General features: G+C 47.3%; 1 protein-coding gene across 4 annotated transcripts; it reads right to left on the bottom strand.

Annotated features, from left to right (window-relative positions):
* Positions 1–3,021: 3,021 nt before the first annotated feature.
* LOC116893614 (tumor necrosis factor receptor superfamily member 22-like) lies at positions 3,022–16,762 on the bottom strand. 4 transcript variants are annotated; one of them, XM_032895325.1, is made up of 6 exons: positions 16,738–16,762; positions 11,372–11,477; positions 7,228–7,362; positions 4,915–5,026; positions 4,043–4,125; positions 3,022–3,188 (listed from the first exon to the last, which is right to left on the bottom strand). In XM_032895325.1, exons 2-6 carry the CDS (start codon positions 11,472–11,474, stop codon positions 3,103–3,105), a joined length of 519 nt encoding a protein of 172 aa, XP_032751216.1. In that variant the 5' UTR covers positions 11,475–11,477; positions 16,738–16,762; the 3' UTR covers positions 3,022–3,102. The 4 variants fall into 4 exon arrangements, with proteins under 4 accessions (XP_032751216.1, XP_032751213.1, XP_032751214.1 ...); XM_032895322.1 differs by lacking the exon at positions 16,738–16,762 and adding an exon at positions 14,754–14,887; XM_032895323.1 differs by lacking the exon at positions 16,738–16,762 and adding an exon at positions 14,754–14,887 and having other exon boundaries at positions 4,052–4,125.
* Between the last annotated feature and the right edge of the window lie 1,055 nt (positions 16,763–17,817).

The raw sequence follows: 17,817 nt of genomic DNA, 5'->3' as shown, positions 1-17,817 counted from the left end.
GACTAACCCATCCAGAGTTCTTGTGCCAAGGGCAAAAGAGAATGGGAAACTGCCTCGGGATGTATTGGGAATTGAACTTCACTGAGATCCAATCAAGTTGATATGGATACAGATATTTGCAGTTTTTGTAAATATCTTTTCAGGGTGGGCTGAAGTATTCCTGATTTTAAAAAAAAGAGAGAGAAAACTTTACATAGAGTGACAAAGAAACTGTTAGAAGAACTCATCCCCAGGTGTGGTGTTCCTTAGGATTTGATGATGCACCAGCATGTGTAACTTAAGTTGTGCAAGATATAGCTAGAACCTTGGGAGTTAAATGGAAATTACACTGTGCATATCACCCTCAGAGTTCAGGACAGATTGAAAGAATGAGTTTGACCTTAAAGGAGACCTTAACTAAATTAACCATAGAAACTAGTGAGAACTGAACTGCACTCCTCTTTGCCCTTTTAAGAGTTAGAAATACTCCCTGCTGATAAGTTATTTCTCCATCAGTGAAATGAGCCAATTCAAGTCAGATTAGGTTATATTACACACAGGTTTATTGGGAAGTTGTTCTCAGTGAATTCACTGATTCCAGGAAAGGAGGCCAGGGAAGTCACCATAGGAATGGGAAGAAAGGAGAAGAGAAAGTGTGCATGTGCAGAGGGAGGGGGGGAGCAAGGGAGACCAAAACATCTGGATTATATAGGGAAGAGCCTTTTGGGTTAGAGCAGCCCAGCCCCTGGGGTGGAAAGTTTGGGATTAGGGGCAGAGTATGCCAGGAAGGGACTGAGGGATGCTGGGAGAACCCGGAGGCCAGGTCTGCTTTGGTATGTAAAATATGCACCCCAGCAACTTGTCCAGGGGTCTGAAACCAAACATCCCAGCCTTTTGTTGATGATAAACAAGGGGGATGTAATCATCTATGACTTCTTCCTGCTGACACTGGGGCATCGTTATAGGGGTTGAGCCAATAATCTGGCTTGTTTGCCACACCTGGGAGGAGCTGATTGTTCCCCTGCTGTCCAGGCTGTGGGAGCATCTGGGGGTAGGAGTGTGCACGCCCAGTTGAAACAGTCTGTGAGGCCAAGCTAGAGTACCTGTATGTAACTGTTTTGGTCCTGCAGCAACAGGGCTCTCCTACCTCTTGCTGTAAAATTATAAAAAATAAAAGGCCGTCTTTCGCCCCCACTAGGTCTGGCACCGCAGCACCCCAAGATATCTGATAGATATCTTGCCAGAAACACACATCCCAATTCCGTGGTGGCTTCGTGTCTCTAGCTACCACACACTCTCTTAAACTTAAATTGCTACATGAAAGAAGACACAACAAACACAATAATTTTTGATCCAATTGATAAGATATTAATTGCCCACCTAAACATATGAGGCCCTATACACATCCATCCCTTAAGAATATTCATAACATCCTGTAAATATACAGAGTGGAATCTTAACGTCAGCCTCCATGTCCTCTCTGAGGTGCCTCCCCCGCCCCTGTCTCTCTCTCCCTCCCTCCCTCCCCCCCTCCTTCCCTCACTCACTCCCCCCCCCCCTTCTGTCATTCTAGTTTCCTCCTCTTCCCTCAAACTTTTCCTTCAAACTTTCATCCTCCCTTCTCGTCCAACGACAGGCCTCGTTCTATCTTGTACCTGCCTTCACCTGTGTAATGAAATCTCACACCTACCAAAGTCCAGGTGGACATCCCTGGGCTGGGCTGCTTCTTGGGGACACAAATGTCTGAGGGCTGTGCAGAACTGACCCCACTCCTCATCTGGAAATCAGAGGAGAGCTGGTACTGGCATAAGAGCCAGAGCTCTGACCCCACCCTTAGCCAAGAGGAAATTTTCTGAGTAGGTGAGGAAAAACAAATGGTTAGAGCAGGAAGAGGGGAGAAGCAGCTGAAGAGGTGAACTCTAGGTTTGGAGTCAAGTATGGTCGGTGGCAGAAGCCTGCAGGAACAAATGATCCATACATGTCTATCTTAGGAGACTATGTAGGAAGTCATCAAACTATCAGCATGGTTTGGCTAGGAGAGGCCGAACTCCAAAGGGGCTCATATATATTCCTCCCTGGTTTCAGGCACCAGATATGAGGACAAGACTGCTCCAATTATGGTTAGGGGGAAGGTTTTTATTGTAGATAGGAGGGAGAACACCACCAGAGGCATCTGGAAGAATCCAGAGTGGAAAGACAGTAGGAAATTAAACATGGCCAGAAGACTGATGGGAGGGTTGGAGAGTGAGAGAGGAAGAGAAGTAAGGACCAAAAGAGAGGGGGAAAGGGAGGGAGAATCAAGAAGGCACATGGCCGGCCGAAATGGCAGTGTTATTACAAGAATGAGAAGCTGGGGGAAGGGAAGCCAATGAGCTGGAGAAGTTTAGGGTAGAGGTGAGGTGAAGAGCCACAGGTGCTGGGTGAGCCTAGAGGCCAGAATGCTCTTTGGTATGCTAATAGGAACCTTAGTTCACCATTTGTTCTGAGTTTCTTTTGAACCAGACACCCAGGACTTGGCTTCATCTAAACCGTCACTTATTCTCAAGGAGGGCCTCTACCAGAGTGCTTCACTCAGCAAATGACATCTGTGTTGGGTTGAATAGGTTTGGCCCCCATAGATTCATGTGTTTGAATGCTTGGCCCGTAAGGAAAGGCACTATTAGTTGTTGTGACCTTGTTGGAGCAGGTGTACCCTTGTTAAAGGAAGTGTGTCACTGTGGGGACAGGCTTTGAGGTCTCCTATGCTCAAGTTTTGCCTGGTGTGGCACACAGTCTCCCTTTGCTACCTGTAGATCAAGATGCAGAACCCTCAGCTCCTTCTCCAGCACCATGTGTGCCTGGATGCTGCCATGCTCCCCACTATGATAATAATGGACTGAGTCTCTGAAACTGTAAGCCAGTCCCAATTAGATGTTTTCCTTTATTAGAGTTGCTTTAGTCTGGATCTCTGTGAGTATGAGGCCAGCCTGGTCTACAAATGAGTCAAAGACAGCGAGAGCCAGGGCTGGTTACACAGAGAAACTCTGTCTCTCTCTCAAAAAAAAAAAAAAAAAAAAAAAGAGTTGCCTCTATGGTGTTTCTTCATACAATAAAACGATAGCCAAGACAACATCTGTAGAACCATTATCGTCTTATGATACAGCAGACAACCAACATCAGACAAATGCCCAGCAATAGGGAAACTGGTAGGAATACCCGGTCTCTGGAATCTAAAAGTGAGAAAAACAAGAAGTTGGTCAGCTCAAGAATAGAATGCTGAAATTATAAGCCATGACCAGTGTGCCCCAGTTGAATTTATTGTATTTTTTTTTTTAGCAGTGCTGGGGATTGAATTTAGGTTTTCATGCATGCCAGGAAAATACCCTGCCACTGAGGTTCACTCCAAGCCCTCATTTTTGCATATGTTGTTAAACAGGGTTCCAGTTTCATTCTTTCACAGGTATAGGCTCTTTTGCTAGAATTATTTATTGAAAAGGCTGCCCTTTCCCCCACTGAATGTTTGGTGCAAGGGTCTATGTATTATAAAGAATTATTAAAAAATCCCATCAACATAGGAACAAGACAATGTGGGTTGTACAGGATGATTCAGCCACGGAAAGGTATGAGGCCCTGACAGAGCTTCAGTCTAGATCAGCCTCCATACATGATGCTTGGGTAGCTCAGTGGTTAAGGCGCTCTTGCAGAAGACCCAGGTTCAGTTCCCAGCATGCACATGGTGGCTTACAACCATCTGTAACTCCAGTCCTAGGTAATTTGACACCTCTTACACACACATGGCACAGGCATACATGCAGCAAAACACCCATATGTGTAAAATATTTTAAAAGAAAACATGATGTTCAGGGACCCAGACACTAAAGTGACATATGGTGACTCTACCTCTGTGAACAATTCAGATAGGCCAGGCCACTGAGGTAGATCATCCTGGGAGGGTCAGGGTCTAACAGAGATATACTTTTGGGGGACATTCAGTGTCACTTTGATATCCACTTTGAAACAGTTAATGCTATGGTATGTAAATTTTCATTCAGTAAGAAGATAGTCATAGTAATTAAAAACAAACCTGTCTTACTTGAAGCAGACTGACGGCACACTGTGTCGTTGGTGGGGTTGCATTCCTGAAGGGCAGGGATTCCTTGGGGGCACCTGCAGAGAGACACCCTCAGTTCTTCCTGCCAGAACCCTCCTGCCATCAGCAGCACAAGATGTCCAGCAGGCCATGATGCCACTCCATACCACATCAGGCAGCAGCATTATGATCCAAGATCTAAAGCAGTGTTCTGGAGGGAGGATGTGCCTTGTACTGGCGCCCTCTAGTGGTCTGAGGACTCAACAACTCCATCTGACTGGAGTGACACTGTCTCTTTTTTAAAAAGTCTTTTAAAACATTACTTATTTATTTATGTATGTATATGAGTACACTGCCGCTGTCTTCAGACACACCAGAAGAAGGCATCTGATCGCATTACAGATGGTCGTGAGCCACCATGTGGTTGCTGGGAATTGAACTCAGGACCTCTAGAAGAGGAGTTGGTGCTCTTAACCACTGAGCCATCTTTTTGGTCCCAGACACTGTCTCTTTTATTGAGGGGCAAAACAACAGGATTTCCCCAAACCTTGCCCAGCAGTTTTTTTCCCTCACACAGTTTAACCCGGTCCTACCTTCCCAAACCAGCCTTTCCAAAGCCAAACACACCCAAGAGCCCTCTGGAAGACATCACTCAGGAAAGCCTAGTCCCTTGTCAGGTGCTGTCTACTTTGTCTCAAGGGACATTAGCCATGGAGATCTCCAGCAAGACGTCCTGTACCACCCAGACCACAAAGTATCCACCGCACAATGTCGCCTGACAAAGTATGATGCAGACTGTCCCTCTCCCTGGACATAAGAGGCTATTCAGGCAACCTACCACCTACCCAGGCCACAGTGGTACTTACGTGGTACATGGGCAGCAAAACTCTGGAAATTTCGGGTCATAGTAGTAATGACCTGTTTGGCACTGACATACCCGGTCACTGGTGGCAGAGCAGTCGGCCACCATTTCCTGTTCTGCAATCAAGGGAAGAATAGGGACAGGTTGAGGTGAGAACCCTCACATATGAACACAGACCCCACTGTCACCTGAAAGGCACACAGTGTGTCCTGGTAAAAGCTTCACATCCTCATCACAGATGTACTGAGTGATAAACAGCTCTGCTGTGAGCATCCTCATCCTCGGGCCTCCAGGGTGGTACCCAGACCCGAGATGATGGCTTAGGAGGTCCATTGTTCAGCATCCTGTGTAAGAACATCCAACTGTCCTGAGGACTCCGTCACTGGTGGTCCTGCTCTGTAGGCCCACTGCTGCCCCACAAGGTTCCCCGTCAGACGTCTCCGAAGGTGCTTTATTTAACTGCCTTATTATTTGCTGAAGAACACCTCGTGACCATGTGAGCAGACCCCTGGAGGGTCCTTGGGCTCTGGGCGTACACCTCTCTTAATTGAGACTTACTCAATGGCTTATAAAAGAAGATAGTTTTTCCTATTGGGGTGTTCCACTTTAACCTTGTGCCTATAGTTCAGTGCACCATAAACACTCAAGCTATAAACGTTACCTCTCACCGTTCTCTGAAGCTATGCAGTGTCCTTTCTCAGAGTACAGCAGGGAATATAGGCGGAGAGGGCTCTTGGCCCAGCTCTCTGCAGATGTCTTACAGCATCAGGGGAATCTGTGACTGTGGAATATGGTTCTGTCTTTTTGCTTTGTTTGAGACAATATTTCTCTGTGTAGCCCTGGATGTCCTAGAACTCACGACATAGATAAGGCTGTGTAGAGAGAATGTCTTATGCCTAGATGGATGTGGCACCTGTCAATAATAAGTCTGATGGTCCATGGCTTAGGCAGGAAATAGGAGGTGGAACAACCGGGAGAGAGAAAGAATTCTGGGATAGAGCCAGGAAGGAGATTGGTCCGGAAAGATGTGAGGGGACAGACACACGGTACCTGAGTACAGGTAACCAGCCATGTGGTAGAGTGTAGATTAAGACGAATGGGTTATTTAAAGTTATGATCTAGCTAGAAAAGAGCCTAGCTATATGGCCAAGGTATTTGAAAATATATTTTGAGTCTGAGTCTTATTTCTTGGAGCATGGGGCTGGGAGGAAGAACTGGATCCTAATTTCTCCAATGAGGCACCACACTGAAGTGACCGAGCTCTGGGGAGCAGAGATATGTGCCCCTCCCTACACTCAGCCTGCTTCCATCTCTGTGCTTAGTAGATGCAAACGACAGGGATGAAGCATGAGATATTGTAGTATTTGTCACTTAGTTTAACATGATTCGGTGCCATAGGAGTGTGTACACAGACACACATGCATGCACCCACAGAACAGAATCCTCCCAAAAATGCCAGAGAACAAACCCAGGTCTTTTGCACACTAGGCAAGTGCTCTATCACTAAGCTGCACCGATCCCACCAGCAATTGCTTAAAGTCTGTTTGTTTGTTTTGTTTTGTTTGAGGCAGAGTCTCACATGTAGCTCTGGATGCCTTTAAACTCACTATATTGGTCAGGCTGGCCTTGAACTCACAGAGATCTGCCTTCAGAGTGCTGGGATTAAAGGCATATACCACCATGCTCAGCCTGCTTCAAGTTTCTGAAAAATGTTTTATTACATTTCTGTATCCTGTCAAGACTTCTGCATGTGTAGGCCTCTTCTCTCCACTTCTTTCCCGGATCCCTGTGCCCTCTGGCCTATTCTTTAAGCCCTTCTCTGTGTCTGAGAACTTACACACATGACTGCTAATTCATGGAGGGGTTATTTTTCTAGGTACCTGCATGTGTTTCCCTACTTTCTGCATTCAATTGATAATTAGGAGGAAAATTATCTAAAAAAAAAAATGGCAGAAGGCTGTGATAATGATTTTTCTGACATTGTTTTTTACTGAGTCCCTCTTACTCATAATGAATAATTTTTGCCTTGGTTTGATTTTGAGACAGGGTCTCACTGTGTAACCTTTAGAACTGCCCTGGTACTGACTGTATATACAGGGTAGCCTCCAACTCAGAGACCAGCCTCCTGTGTGCTGGGATTAAATGTTGCACAACCGTGCCCATCTGTAAGAAATAAGTTTTCTGCCAGTGGGGACTCTCTGGCTGCATCCTGGCATCCATCAGTCATAAATATTCCATCCCAGTACCAGACTAACATGCTTCTGACGCTATTGCTGGCTTTCACAGCTGTCCGGCATCTGCTCAGTCATATACTCACCTTTAGTACAGGTGGAGCAAGGTATACAAGAATTGAGGCCATTAGCACTCCTTGAGAACGAGAACGATCCTGGGGGACACATCTCACACTGTCCTTGGGTATGAGGAATCGTGCAGGGCTCCTGGACAAACATACCTGGGGATCAGGACAGATGAGGTAAGCCTTGCTCCAGGTACACAGGGATAAGGGGCTAGGTGGCTCTAGGTAGGCTTAGCGTCTTTAGCACAAGTTCAAAATAATCTCTGGGCTGTCACACACTGCTTGAGGATCTTCTGTAAGGGCTGCTGGCTCCCTGAGCTGTACTCAGTCCTGTGGATATCTGACCCCCAGGGGACTAGGAACCAAGCTAACCTGGGGTGAGTAGAATGACCTCCTGGTTCCCTAGGAGCTCAGCGTCTAAGGCACAAGTAACTGACTTGGGGACCTCAAGCCCCACGTTCTCCCTTTGAGTAGCAGTCCCAGTGTTCCCAGAGGCAGTTGAGACCTAAGTAAAGTCAGGTCACTTCCATTTACTGCCCCATAAACTTGTCACTTACCAGGAACTTTCTTTCTCAGGCCTCTTTTTGCTGTTGTTGTTGGGATTAATCATTAATATAGGCTTTCACAGTATGGCTCCAGTTGGCTAGGAGCTCATAGCAATCCTCCTGCATTAGCCTCCTGAGTGCTGGGGCAATTTGTCTGAGCTACCATGCCTAGATTTTTTTTTCTACTTTTTTTTTTTTTAAGACAAAGGCTCAATCAGGAGTCCTGGCTGGCCTTGAACTCACAATAACACCATTGCCTCGGTTCCTCATGCCTTTCCTAAAGGCAGGACAGTTTTTCATTGTTGTTGTTGTCCTAGCAGGTTCTCCTGGCACCATTTTGTACCTCTTGGTTCAGGCTCTGCTGTCAAGCTACACGTGTTCAACTGAAGCCAGGCATGGTGGCACATACCCGTAATCCAAGCACTTGGGAGGCAGAGGCAGGCAGATATCTGTGAGCTATAGGGTAGCTTGGTCTACAAAGCCAGGACAGCCAGGGCTACACGAAGGAAGCAAGTTTCTAAAAACCAAAGAAGGAGGAGGAGGAGGAGGGGGAGGAAGAGGAGGAAGATGCAGAAGGAAGAAAGAAGAGGAGGAAGAGGATGATGATGAAGAGAAGTAGGGAGAGGAAAGAATGAAGAGAATGAAGAAAAGGAGGAAATGGAAGAAAGGAGGAAGAGAAAGAAGAGGAAGAGGAAGAAAAGGGAAGAAGAGGAAGAATAGAGGGAGGAGCAAAAGGAAGAGGAGGAGGGAGGAAGAGGAGGAGAAGGTGATGGTAGTGGTGTTTAGGTGGCTCTGGAATTTCTTTCCTATTAATTGTAAAGAAAATAATAAACTATGGGGAAACGATCAGGCCCAGCAAACATGTGACTCTTATGTGTTCCCTGAAAGACAATCCCAGACACTAGCACAAGGTGAGAGACATACAGAATCCACTGGAGAGGAGACTTAGACATGATGGGGTCAGAGCTGCCAGCGGTGGGATGCAGCAGGGTCAGTCCAGGTCTTCAGCTAGGCCTGCGGTGGGTCAAGCTGGGTGGACATCTTGTGTTTGACTCTATTTGGTCATCAGTAAATCTTCATTTACAGAAGTTGATTGTAATTTTAAAGATTTATTTTTATTGTTTGTGTTTGTGTGTGTTATCTGTCTGCACCTATATGTGTAGGTACCCATAGAGAGAAAAGAAGGCACTGGAACTTCTGGGGCTGGAGCTACAGGGGGTTGTAAGATGCCTGATGTGGGTACTGGGAAACAAGCTCTTTTCACTGCTGAGCCACCCCTCCAGCCCTGTTTTCTTCTTGAAACGAACCAACTTGAAACGAGAACATGAGTGACCATAAAAGAATGTTAAAATCAAGCACTAAATTTTGGGATTGAGGCCGACGTGAGTGGCCAGTTTTGGGGACAGAGTACAGTGCCCCTGTAGTGCCTGCCACTGTCTGCAGCACTGGCTTCAAACCTACTTGTCTTCTGGTATCAGGAGATGGCCTTCTCCTGAAGGACTGTCAGGAGGTAGCAGGGGACAGGCTGACTCTGACTGGCAAGGGCTGCCATGGTGTCCCTGCAGAGGATCCAGACTGAGACTGGACTTGGCAAGACTAGTGCACATCTTTATTTACCACACATCTATGTTCTGTATCCAGAGGAACCCCTCTGCTCTGCTCCAGGAAGGAGGGGAGAAACTGAGGCTTACAGCTAGCTATAAGTAGTTGCCCTCAGGCCCTACATGACTCTCCCTACATTGGACACAGACTTGCTCAGCTCTCTCAACAGCTGGGAATTAGACTTTGCAAGGAGAGCTCTGCTATGCACAGGAGCCTAAGGAACAAAAAGCTAAAGGATTTATCTGGGGTGACAGAGCAGGAGATAGGGTGTCCAGGACAGCTTCATGTCACCATGACAGGCCTTCAGTTACCATGGCAGTCTGGGGCATGACAAGATTTCTGGAACATTTGTATTGACAAATGACAGATTTGGCTACTTGATGGGTTCTTTTCTCTTCTTCCCTTCTGTACCCCTTTTCTTCCACCCTTTCTACCCCCTAACACTAGATGAGAGAGAAAACAGGACAGAGGGGAAAGAGATCCCTGAATAAAGTCAGGGGTCAGAAAGGGGTGACATCATCACTAGACTACTTCCTGAAGATTAGGGGGGTGGGGTTCCTTGGGGCATGTTTGATCTTTGCCATCAGGAAGTCTAATTTCTTCTTGTTGTGGTGGTCATTTTAACCTTTGGTCGCAATGAGTTCTAACTAGGAGGGTGGCAACTTTTCTGCATATTCTGGGTCCTTAGAGAAAACTCCTGAGCTTAGAGGCTCTTGTGGAGTTACTTCTCTAAATGGGGCCTCCTGAAGAGAGGACTCTGGAAGCCACTCAAGCTTAGGAGGCTCTGAAGCTCGTGAAGTTACCAGAGTCACAAGGCTTCTGCCCAGGGTTATAGAAGCACTAAGTGTGGGGGGTTTGACTAAGAATGGCTCCCATAGGCTCATATGTTTGAATGCTTGGTCACCAGGGAGTGGCACTATTTGAAAGGATGAAGAAGTGTGGCCTTGTTGGAGGAAGTGTGTCACTAGGGCTGGTCTTTGCAGTTTCAGGGGTCCAAATGTTTGCCTTTTTCTGCTGCCTTTGGACACGAACATAGAACTCTCAGCTACTTCTCCAACACCATTTTATCTATTTCAAGCCTACCTGCCGTCAGGCTTCCAGCCCTTGTGATGATGGGCTAAACCTTTCAATCTGTAATTCAGCCCCAAATAAATGCATTCCTATATAAAAGTTGTGGTCATGGTATTTTCTCACAGCCACAGGACACTTTAAACAATCTCTAGAAAAGAGACTCTGGCTCCCCGTAAGTTGCGCAGAAGCATTGGGCATACAGCTCTAATAAGTTGTCACCTATGCTGGGGTATGGTTACAATATGCAGTTACCTTAGTCACCCTAAGCGACCCCAATAAACTAAATGGCTCACCAAACCATACTCGGATAAATCACTTCTCTGCTCTGTTCTCAGTGATTATGATCACTTCCTGTTATCCGGAGTGAACAGTTGGTGTTCACATCTCCCCAGAAAAACAAAATTACACAACCATGGTTCCTAATACAGAACACATGCTGTGTTGGCTGGGAGCGTAAGAACAAGGACAGACATTGCCACCAAGACAGAGTGTGACCACAGCAAGCTACTTAAGATGTTCCAGCTCTACTTTCCCCATTGGAAGTGGTGCCAGTGGGGGTTGGAGGTATCCTGGCAGCCATGGCAAGTACAGGTAAATGAAATTCACCCTCCAGGCTCCCTTTTCTGAACCTTCCTCTCAGCTGGGTGCCTTTGGATACGAACATAGAACTCATGCCTCGCAGGGTGGATAGTTGGTGACCCTGCATCAGTGAGGCTTTGCTATGACTACTCATATCAATGCTCTTGAGCACAGAGGGCCTCCTTTGTGGGTGTGGGTGTGTGGCTCTGTGTACTTGGGTTAGGAGGCACTTCCTAGAGTTTGAAAGAGTAGGCAGTGGCTGAGTTGAGCTCCCTGATCGACGCCCTCCTCATCTTGTATAGCTTCTGGTGTGTTTCAAAGGTCACCCACATCTATGCTCCAGCATTGGGTTCCAGTGAAGAACTCACCTGCAGGACACATCTTGCAGCACAGGTCACTAGACCTGTATTCACCAAGGGCGCAGTTGAAGGAGTTCAGGCTCTGTCTGGAGTGTGATTGTAGCATAGCCATTACCTGTGGGTGGAAGAGGACAAGGGGCAGCTTATATTTATTGGTACCTGCAGAGGATGTTTTGCATGATGGTGGAAAAGGAAGCACTAAGATGGGGCCTCCTTGTGCAGAGCACAGCAGGGACTATCTGATGCTATGCTGTAGCTGATGCTATGCTACAAAACTCTGAAGCCGGGCTGGAGAGATGGCTCAGCGGTTAAGAGCACCCAACTACTCTTCCAGAGGTCCTGAGTTCAATTCCCAGCAACCACATGGTGGCTCACAACCATCTGTAATGGGATCCGATGCCCTCTTCTGGTGTATGAAGACAGTGACAGTGTACTTATGTATAATAAATAAATAAATCTTAAAAAACAAAGAAACCAAATTCTGAAGCTTGAAGTTGCCCAGAGAAGGTTGCACAATACATCACTGCCAAGCCTGGTGGCTCTTGGCTGCTTGCACAGCAGTATCATGCCCCCCACTCCATCCCTAGATCACTTTTAGCAGCTAGCGACTCATGTTCTAGCACAGCTTGTGATCTTCTAGGATCCTGTCATCCAAACCTCAAGCTTTGATGGCTGCTTCCTATGGTGGGGCTGCTTCCAGGTGAGGCACCAGCCGGAACAACTTGCCAAGGGACAAAAAAGTGAGAACCCTGCTTTGTTTTCTGTTTTTTCTTCTTTCTTTCTTTCTTTCTTTCTTTCTTTCTTTCTTTCTTTCTTTCTTTCTTTCTTTCTTTCTTTCTTTCTCCTTAGAACTGTTTATTATTTCATGTATGTGAGTACACTGTAGCTGTCTTCAGACACACCGGAAGAGGGAATTGGATCCCATTACAGATGGTTGTGAGCCACCGTGTGGTTGCTGGTGTCGTTCTCACAAGCTTCATCTTCCTCGCAGCTCTGAGCTACAGGATTTTCTGGTTCATAGATTAGGATGGATCCCCCTCTCTCCCTCCTCTCTCTCTCCTCCCTCTCTCTCTCTCTCTCTCTCTCTCTCTCTCTCTCTCTCTCTCTCTCTCTCTCTCTCTTTCTCTGTCTCTCTCTGTCTCCTCTGTCTGTCTCTGTTGTTTCTGTCTCATTCTCTCTCTCTCTCTCTCTCTCTCTCTCTCTCTCTCTCTCCCTCTCCCTTTCCCTCTCCCTCTCCCCTCCCCCCCACCTCTTTCTGGTAGTCTCCGTCCATTTATTCTGTCTGGAATTCTGCCCTTAAATCGTCAGGCAGGATTCTTCTTTTTAGAGTTCCTAGGTTCAATACCTACATCCTGGCATCATATTCACCATCATTTTATGTCAAATCTGACACTTCTCAGCACTGCCCTGAAGGCAATACTATTTTCCCCCTTGAAGATTGCCTGCTTCATCTGTATTTTCATGTAAGAAGGACATGACCACAGGTCAGACAGTGGATTTGTTAGGATGTCTTTATAGTCCATGTCTTTAATCCCAGCATGTGGATCTCTGAGTTCAAGGCCAGCCTGGTCTATAGAACAAGTTCCATGATACTCAGGGCTACACAGTCCTCAAAAGACAAAAACAAAACAAACAAAAAATAAAAAACAAAAAACCCCAAAACAAGCCCCTCGAACACAGCCCCTATTTTTTTAAATTTCAATATTCTTTTTTTTTTTCTTTTTTTTTTGGAGCTGGGGACCGAACCAGGGCCTTGCGCTTGCTAACAAGCGCTCTACCACTGAGCTAAATCCTAACCCCTTTTTTTTTTAAAGATTATTTATTTAATGCATATAGTACATTGTAGCTGTCCTCAGACACACCAGTAAAGGGCATCAGATCCCATTACAGATGGTTGTGAGCCACCATGTGGTTGCTGGGAGTTGAACTCAGGACCTCTGGAAGAGAACTCAGTGCCCTTAACCGCTAAGCCATCTCTCCAGTCCTCAATATTCTTTAAGAATAGTCTTTTCTTTATTATTCTTTAAAGAGATGCTATCTTCAATCTTTTTATTTTTGACTTTTACAGGACAGTGTCTCATACACAGTTCTGGCTGTTCTAAAACTCACTATGAAGACCAGGCTAGCCCCAAATTCACAAACATCTGTCTACTTCTTTCAATTACTAGAATTAAGGGCATGCACTACCACACACAGCTCACCCTCAAACTTTCTTTGAAGTACCTTCTTTTTGTGGCATTATTTGAGTCAACCATCACGTTTTCTTTACAACAACCTTAAAAAAAATCTAATATCGTTTAGATTGTTTCTGGGGATTTCTGGAGGACAAAATGCAGGACCAAGACTTCTCAGGGAGTGCCATGGAGTTCCAGAGTCCTAATAGGGAGGGGCAAAGATTTCAGAGTTAAGGGCTATCCCATGTGAAACCTGGATCCCATCCCTGATGCTGACAGATGTGTGCAATCTCTTCGCAGCCCTCAAAGCCCTCAAAGCGCTGTGAACTTGGGCTTTGATTTTTTTTTTTTTTTTAAATCGGAGCTGAGGACCGAACCCAGGGCCTTGAGCTTGCTAGGCAAGCGCTCTACCACTGAGCTAAATCCCCAACCCGCGCTGTGAACTTGGAAACCACCTGAGTAGCATATCTGCTGCTGGCTTGCCCAAGAGATTCAAACGGAGGTTTGATCCCGCGCTGCATCCGTTTTTGCGAAAGCCGCTCAGCAAGAGCGAGCAAGAAGTACTGTTAACCAGTAAAAATCATAAATTGACAGAAAATTAAGTTGGTTGTAACCAAAATGTCATTTACAGGATTGTCTAGTTTTGTTTGTTTGTTTTTCAGCCTTTCTGTGTGACCTGAAACTCGTTATGTAGATCAGGCTGCCCACTAACTTAGGTTTCACTCAAGTTTACTATTAAAGAGACAAGGAGCGATCTCAGGACGAACTTAACAGAGATCAGAAAGGCCCACGAAAGGCACAGCCATCTCTTCCACACAGGTACTTTTGTACTAGTTAGTATTATACTCCAAGACCAGCCGGGCTGGACCCACCCGAGGCTCATAGACGACTGAGACTAGAGCGCAACAGGTCAAGCACCGGAGAAAGTTTTCCCGGCTTTCCGGAAGAGAGGGGCAAAAAAAAAAAAAAAAAAAGGAGGCGTTCCGGAGCCGACTCGACACCGTTCTCCTGGCTGCCCCCTTGCCCATTTCCCTGCCTCTGCTCCACCCACCCCCCAACCTTCTCCTGACCTCTTAAAAGGCAAGGTTCAGAGGTGTTGATTAGCGGTGCCCAGGCTGACCCTGGGGCTCACCGCACAGCGCGGTGGCTTTCCTCTGCAACTCGGGGATCCGGTCCCCAGACGCGAATCTCAGCCCCCCAGGACCGTATCTACTCACTTGCAAAGACCGATTCAGCAGCAGCAGTAGCAGTAGCAAAAAGGACCGGCGACTCCGTTTCAGAGAGAAGACCAAGAAGCCCAACGCGCAGAAGCCAATCATTGCTCTCAGCAACCGCACCACTAGTCCGGCTGCTGAGCGGCGGGACCTTTTGTAGACGCTGGTGTGGCCACCCCTCTCAGCCCTTGCCTTGCTTCCTGACTGGTTGACGAATATCCTGATCCGGCCCAGCCCACCGCTCACGCCTCCCATCGCTCACGCGTCCCATCGCTATCGGTGCTTATAGATACGTTTTCTATAAATACAGATGTAATTTTAAATACCTATGAGATTGACAGAATCCTACTTGTAAGCAGCAAGCTGAAGTCGGATTCTCGGCTTTCGTTTTTTTTTCATTACGCTATATCGCTCTTTATTATAAGTTAATGAAAAAGTTTCACGTGACCCGAGTGGCGGGAGAGGCACGAACTAGAGTTGGGAATCGTCGTAAAAGACAGACTGCGGAGGATTGTAAAGCTTCTCAAACGCAACAAACAAGAAGAGAGAGAGGAAAAGTCACAACAACACACCGGGAAGTTTGAAGTAATTCGACCGCTGTGAGTCATCACTGGAGCAGCTGAGGGCTTCTGTCAGGGTCTGGGCGTCTTTGTGGGACCTGCTGACTCTGAGGACCTCAAAGTACCCAGGACTGGTTGACACTCTCCCAGTGCTGAGGGGAGGGGGAATCCCTGAATGAACTTCCCTGGACTGTGAGTGAGCCCCTCACCTCTTCTTCCTTTCACTGTATTTAGCTCTTAGTACTAATCCGAGCTCACGGGACACAGGATATTTAAGGCAACTCTCCTAGCCCGACACAGGAAGTAGAACTCTCATTTCTTTCAGGAACTCAGGTCTAAGATGAGAAGCAGAGGGAAAGTGGAGGAATGGAAGTGGAATGTCCACTTGTGGATGCTGTTGTCCCACCGGCCTCTGAGTAGCTTGGGAGCAGGAGGACTTCCTTTTCTGCGCAAGCATTCCGGATCTCCCCACTCTGCAGTGGGAGGGGAGGTGAAAGGAAGAGGCTTGTCTACCTCGGGCTAGATATTTGTGCCCCAGGTCCTTTTCTGACCCCTGCGCTTTGCTCCTTTAAAACATTTATTATTTTTTAAAGTGTGTGTGTGTGTGTGTGCGCGCGCGCGCGTGCGCGCGCGTGTGTAGGTGCCTCCAGAGATCTAGAGGTGACAGATCTCCAATAGCTGGCGTTGCACGTGGTTGTAAGCTGCCTGGTGTGAGTCTGGAAATTAAACTGGGGTCCTCTGCAAGAGCAGCACATCCTCTTAAGAGCTGAGTCAACTCTCCAGCCATCTCTACCCTTGCTCCTTAAAGTGGGATGGTGGGATGTCATACTGTTCCAGGAACTCCCTAACGGGTCAAGGCAGTTGGGAGACCTTCTCATGAGCCCAGTGGCCCTTGATGGTCTTCCTGCAGAGATGAAGGGTGCGCACAATGGAAGTGGGGCTGGTTCAATACCAGGGAGATCTTCTCACCCCTAGAACAGATGCTATCTATTGTAATGTGTATATGCAATATCTCATCTTGTACTATCTCTTGCCCAGGCTGCCGCTGGGCAGCTTGCTGTTTGGGAATATGTGAGGATTCTGTTTTTGCTCTGCTATTTCTGCAGTGATGATTTAGTAATGTTTAATCACAGCATTTAAGGCTAGAAGGCAAAAGAAAGGCCTTGGGAGGGGAGGGTGGCTCTTGAGCTGGGACAAGAACTCCAGGAATGGTATGGAGAGGCCATACCATAGACCAGGCAGTGGTGGCTGGTGGTGCACACCTTAGTCCCAACACTACTTGGGAGGCAGAAGATCACTGAGTTCCAGGCCAGCCTAGTCTACAGATCATGTTCAGCCTGCCTCTACCTACTGAACCCAGTGTGAGGAATAAAGGCTACCACACCCAGAGCCACAAGTATTCTCACTCACGCCCCCAACATTCCTACCTGGATCTCAGGCCAGCCTGAACCAAGACCAGCCACACAGTAGCTCTCAGGAAGACTACCCTGCTTCAGCTCCTTGCCCCAGACTCCTTTTCCTCTTCACGAATGCTTGGGCATTCTGCTGCAGCCACTACAGGTGTCTAGGGGTTCAGGCTCAGCTCACAGGGTCCTCCCTCCCAGTGTTGTCCTCCAGGAGTTCCAGCCCCAATCCTCCCTCTCTCCTAGCTCCAGCCTCATAGGCAAGATCACCTTCCTGCAGTAGCAGCAGAACCCATCGGCCACAGAGTGGAGACACGCCTTGGGCATGTCAAAAGGAACTGGTCTTTGCCAGCAGGTGGGCCTTTTGAAAGCTTGGCTGGATGCCCTGCCTGGACTCAACCATCACCCTGGAGGTGCCTCTGCCAGAGGAACTCGCTTGCCTCAACACCACCCTGTTCTTTCCTAAATCCTTTGCTGGACCAAATCCATGGTGCAAATGACTTCTTATCTAGCAGTCAAGGCAGTTACTTGCTTATTGGAGTGTCTTTTTCTAGGTTTTTAAGATGGACACAGAGAGAGATTCCACAACCATTTTATGAAGGTCTGCAAGAAAAACAAAAGAGCAGGCGAGGTTTAAGTCTTGGCAGCTGCCAGAGGAAGGCAATGAAGGAGAGATATAGCCACGTCCTTTCAGGTAGTGTGCAAGAAAGTAGTGGAGGTCTGCAAGGGGCCATGGAATGAGAGAGAGAGAGAGAGAGAGAGAGAGAGAGAGAGAGAGAGAGAGAGAGAGAGAGAATATGAGAATGAGAATTCAGGAGGACATTCCAAATTTCCAGATGTATGATGGTGTTGTGAGGGACAGGACCTAGTTCTGCATGGGCTCAAGGTGCCAGAGAGAAGGTCAGGGGTTCAGAGCTCCCTGCCTACACTGGAGACAGAGATGTCTGAGGTGTAAAATGACCACTTGCAGGCATCCATGCTCCAGGATGACTGGCTGCTTTATGGAGGCCCCAGGAGCAGGGTCCTCTAGGGGAGTCCTGGGATGGGCAGATGCAAAGCCACTTGGCTCTTCTTTGATTTACCCTATCCTGGCACCAGAGGTAG

Source organism: Rattus rattus, chromosome 2, assembly GCF_011064425.1.
Source record: "Rattus rattus isolate New Zealand chromosome 2, Rrattus_CSIRO_v1, whole genome shotgun sequence".
NCBI classification, from domain to species: domain Eukaryota; kingdom Metazoa; phylum Chordata; class Mammalia; order Rodentia; family Muridae; genus Rattus; species Rattus rattus.
This window is presented reverse-complemented; position numbering and strand designations above follow the sequence as displayed.

Excerpts from the sequence above, each read along its gene's own strand:
- LOC116893614 (XM_032895322.1), bottom strand. The coding sequence starts at position 14,855 with ATGATTGGCTTCTGCGCGTTGGGCTTCTTGGTCTTCTCTCTGAAACGG. Across the intron at positions 7,363-11,371 it reads CTGCAAGATGTGTCCTGCAG|GTATGTTTGTCCAGGAGCCC; the intron begins GTGAGTTCTTCA and ends CCTGATCCCCAG. Across the intron at positions 4,126-4,914 it reads TTTTGCTGCCCATGTACCAC|GTGCCCCCAAGGAATCCCTG; the intron begins GTAAGTACCACT and ends GTCTCTCTGCAG.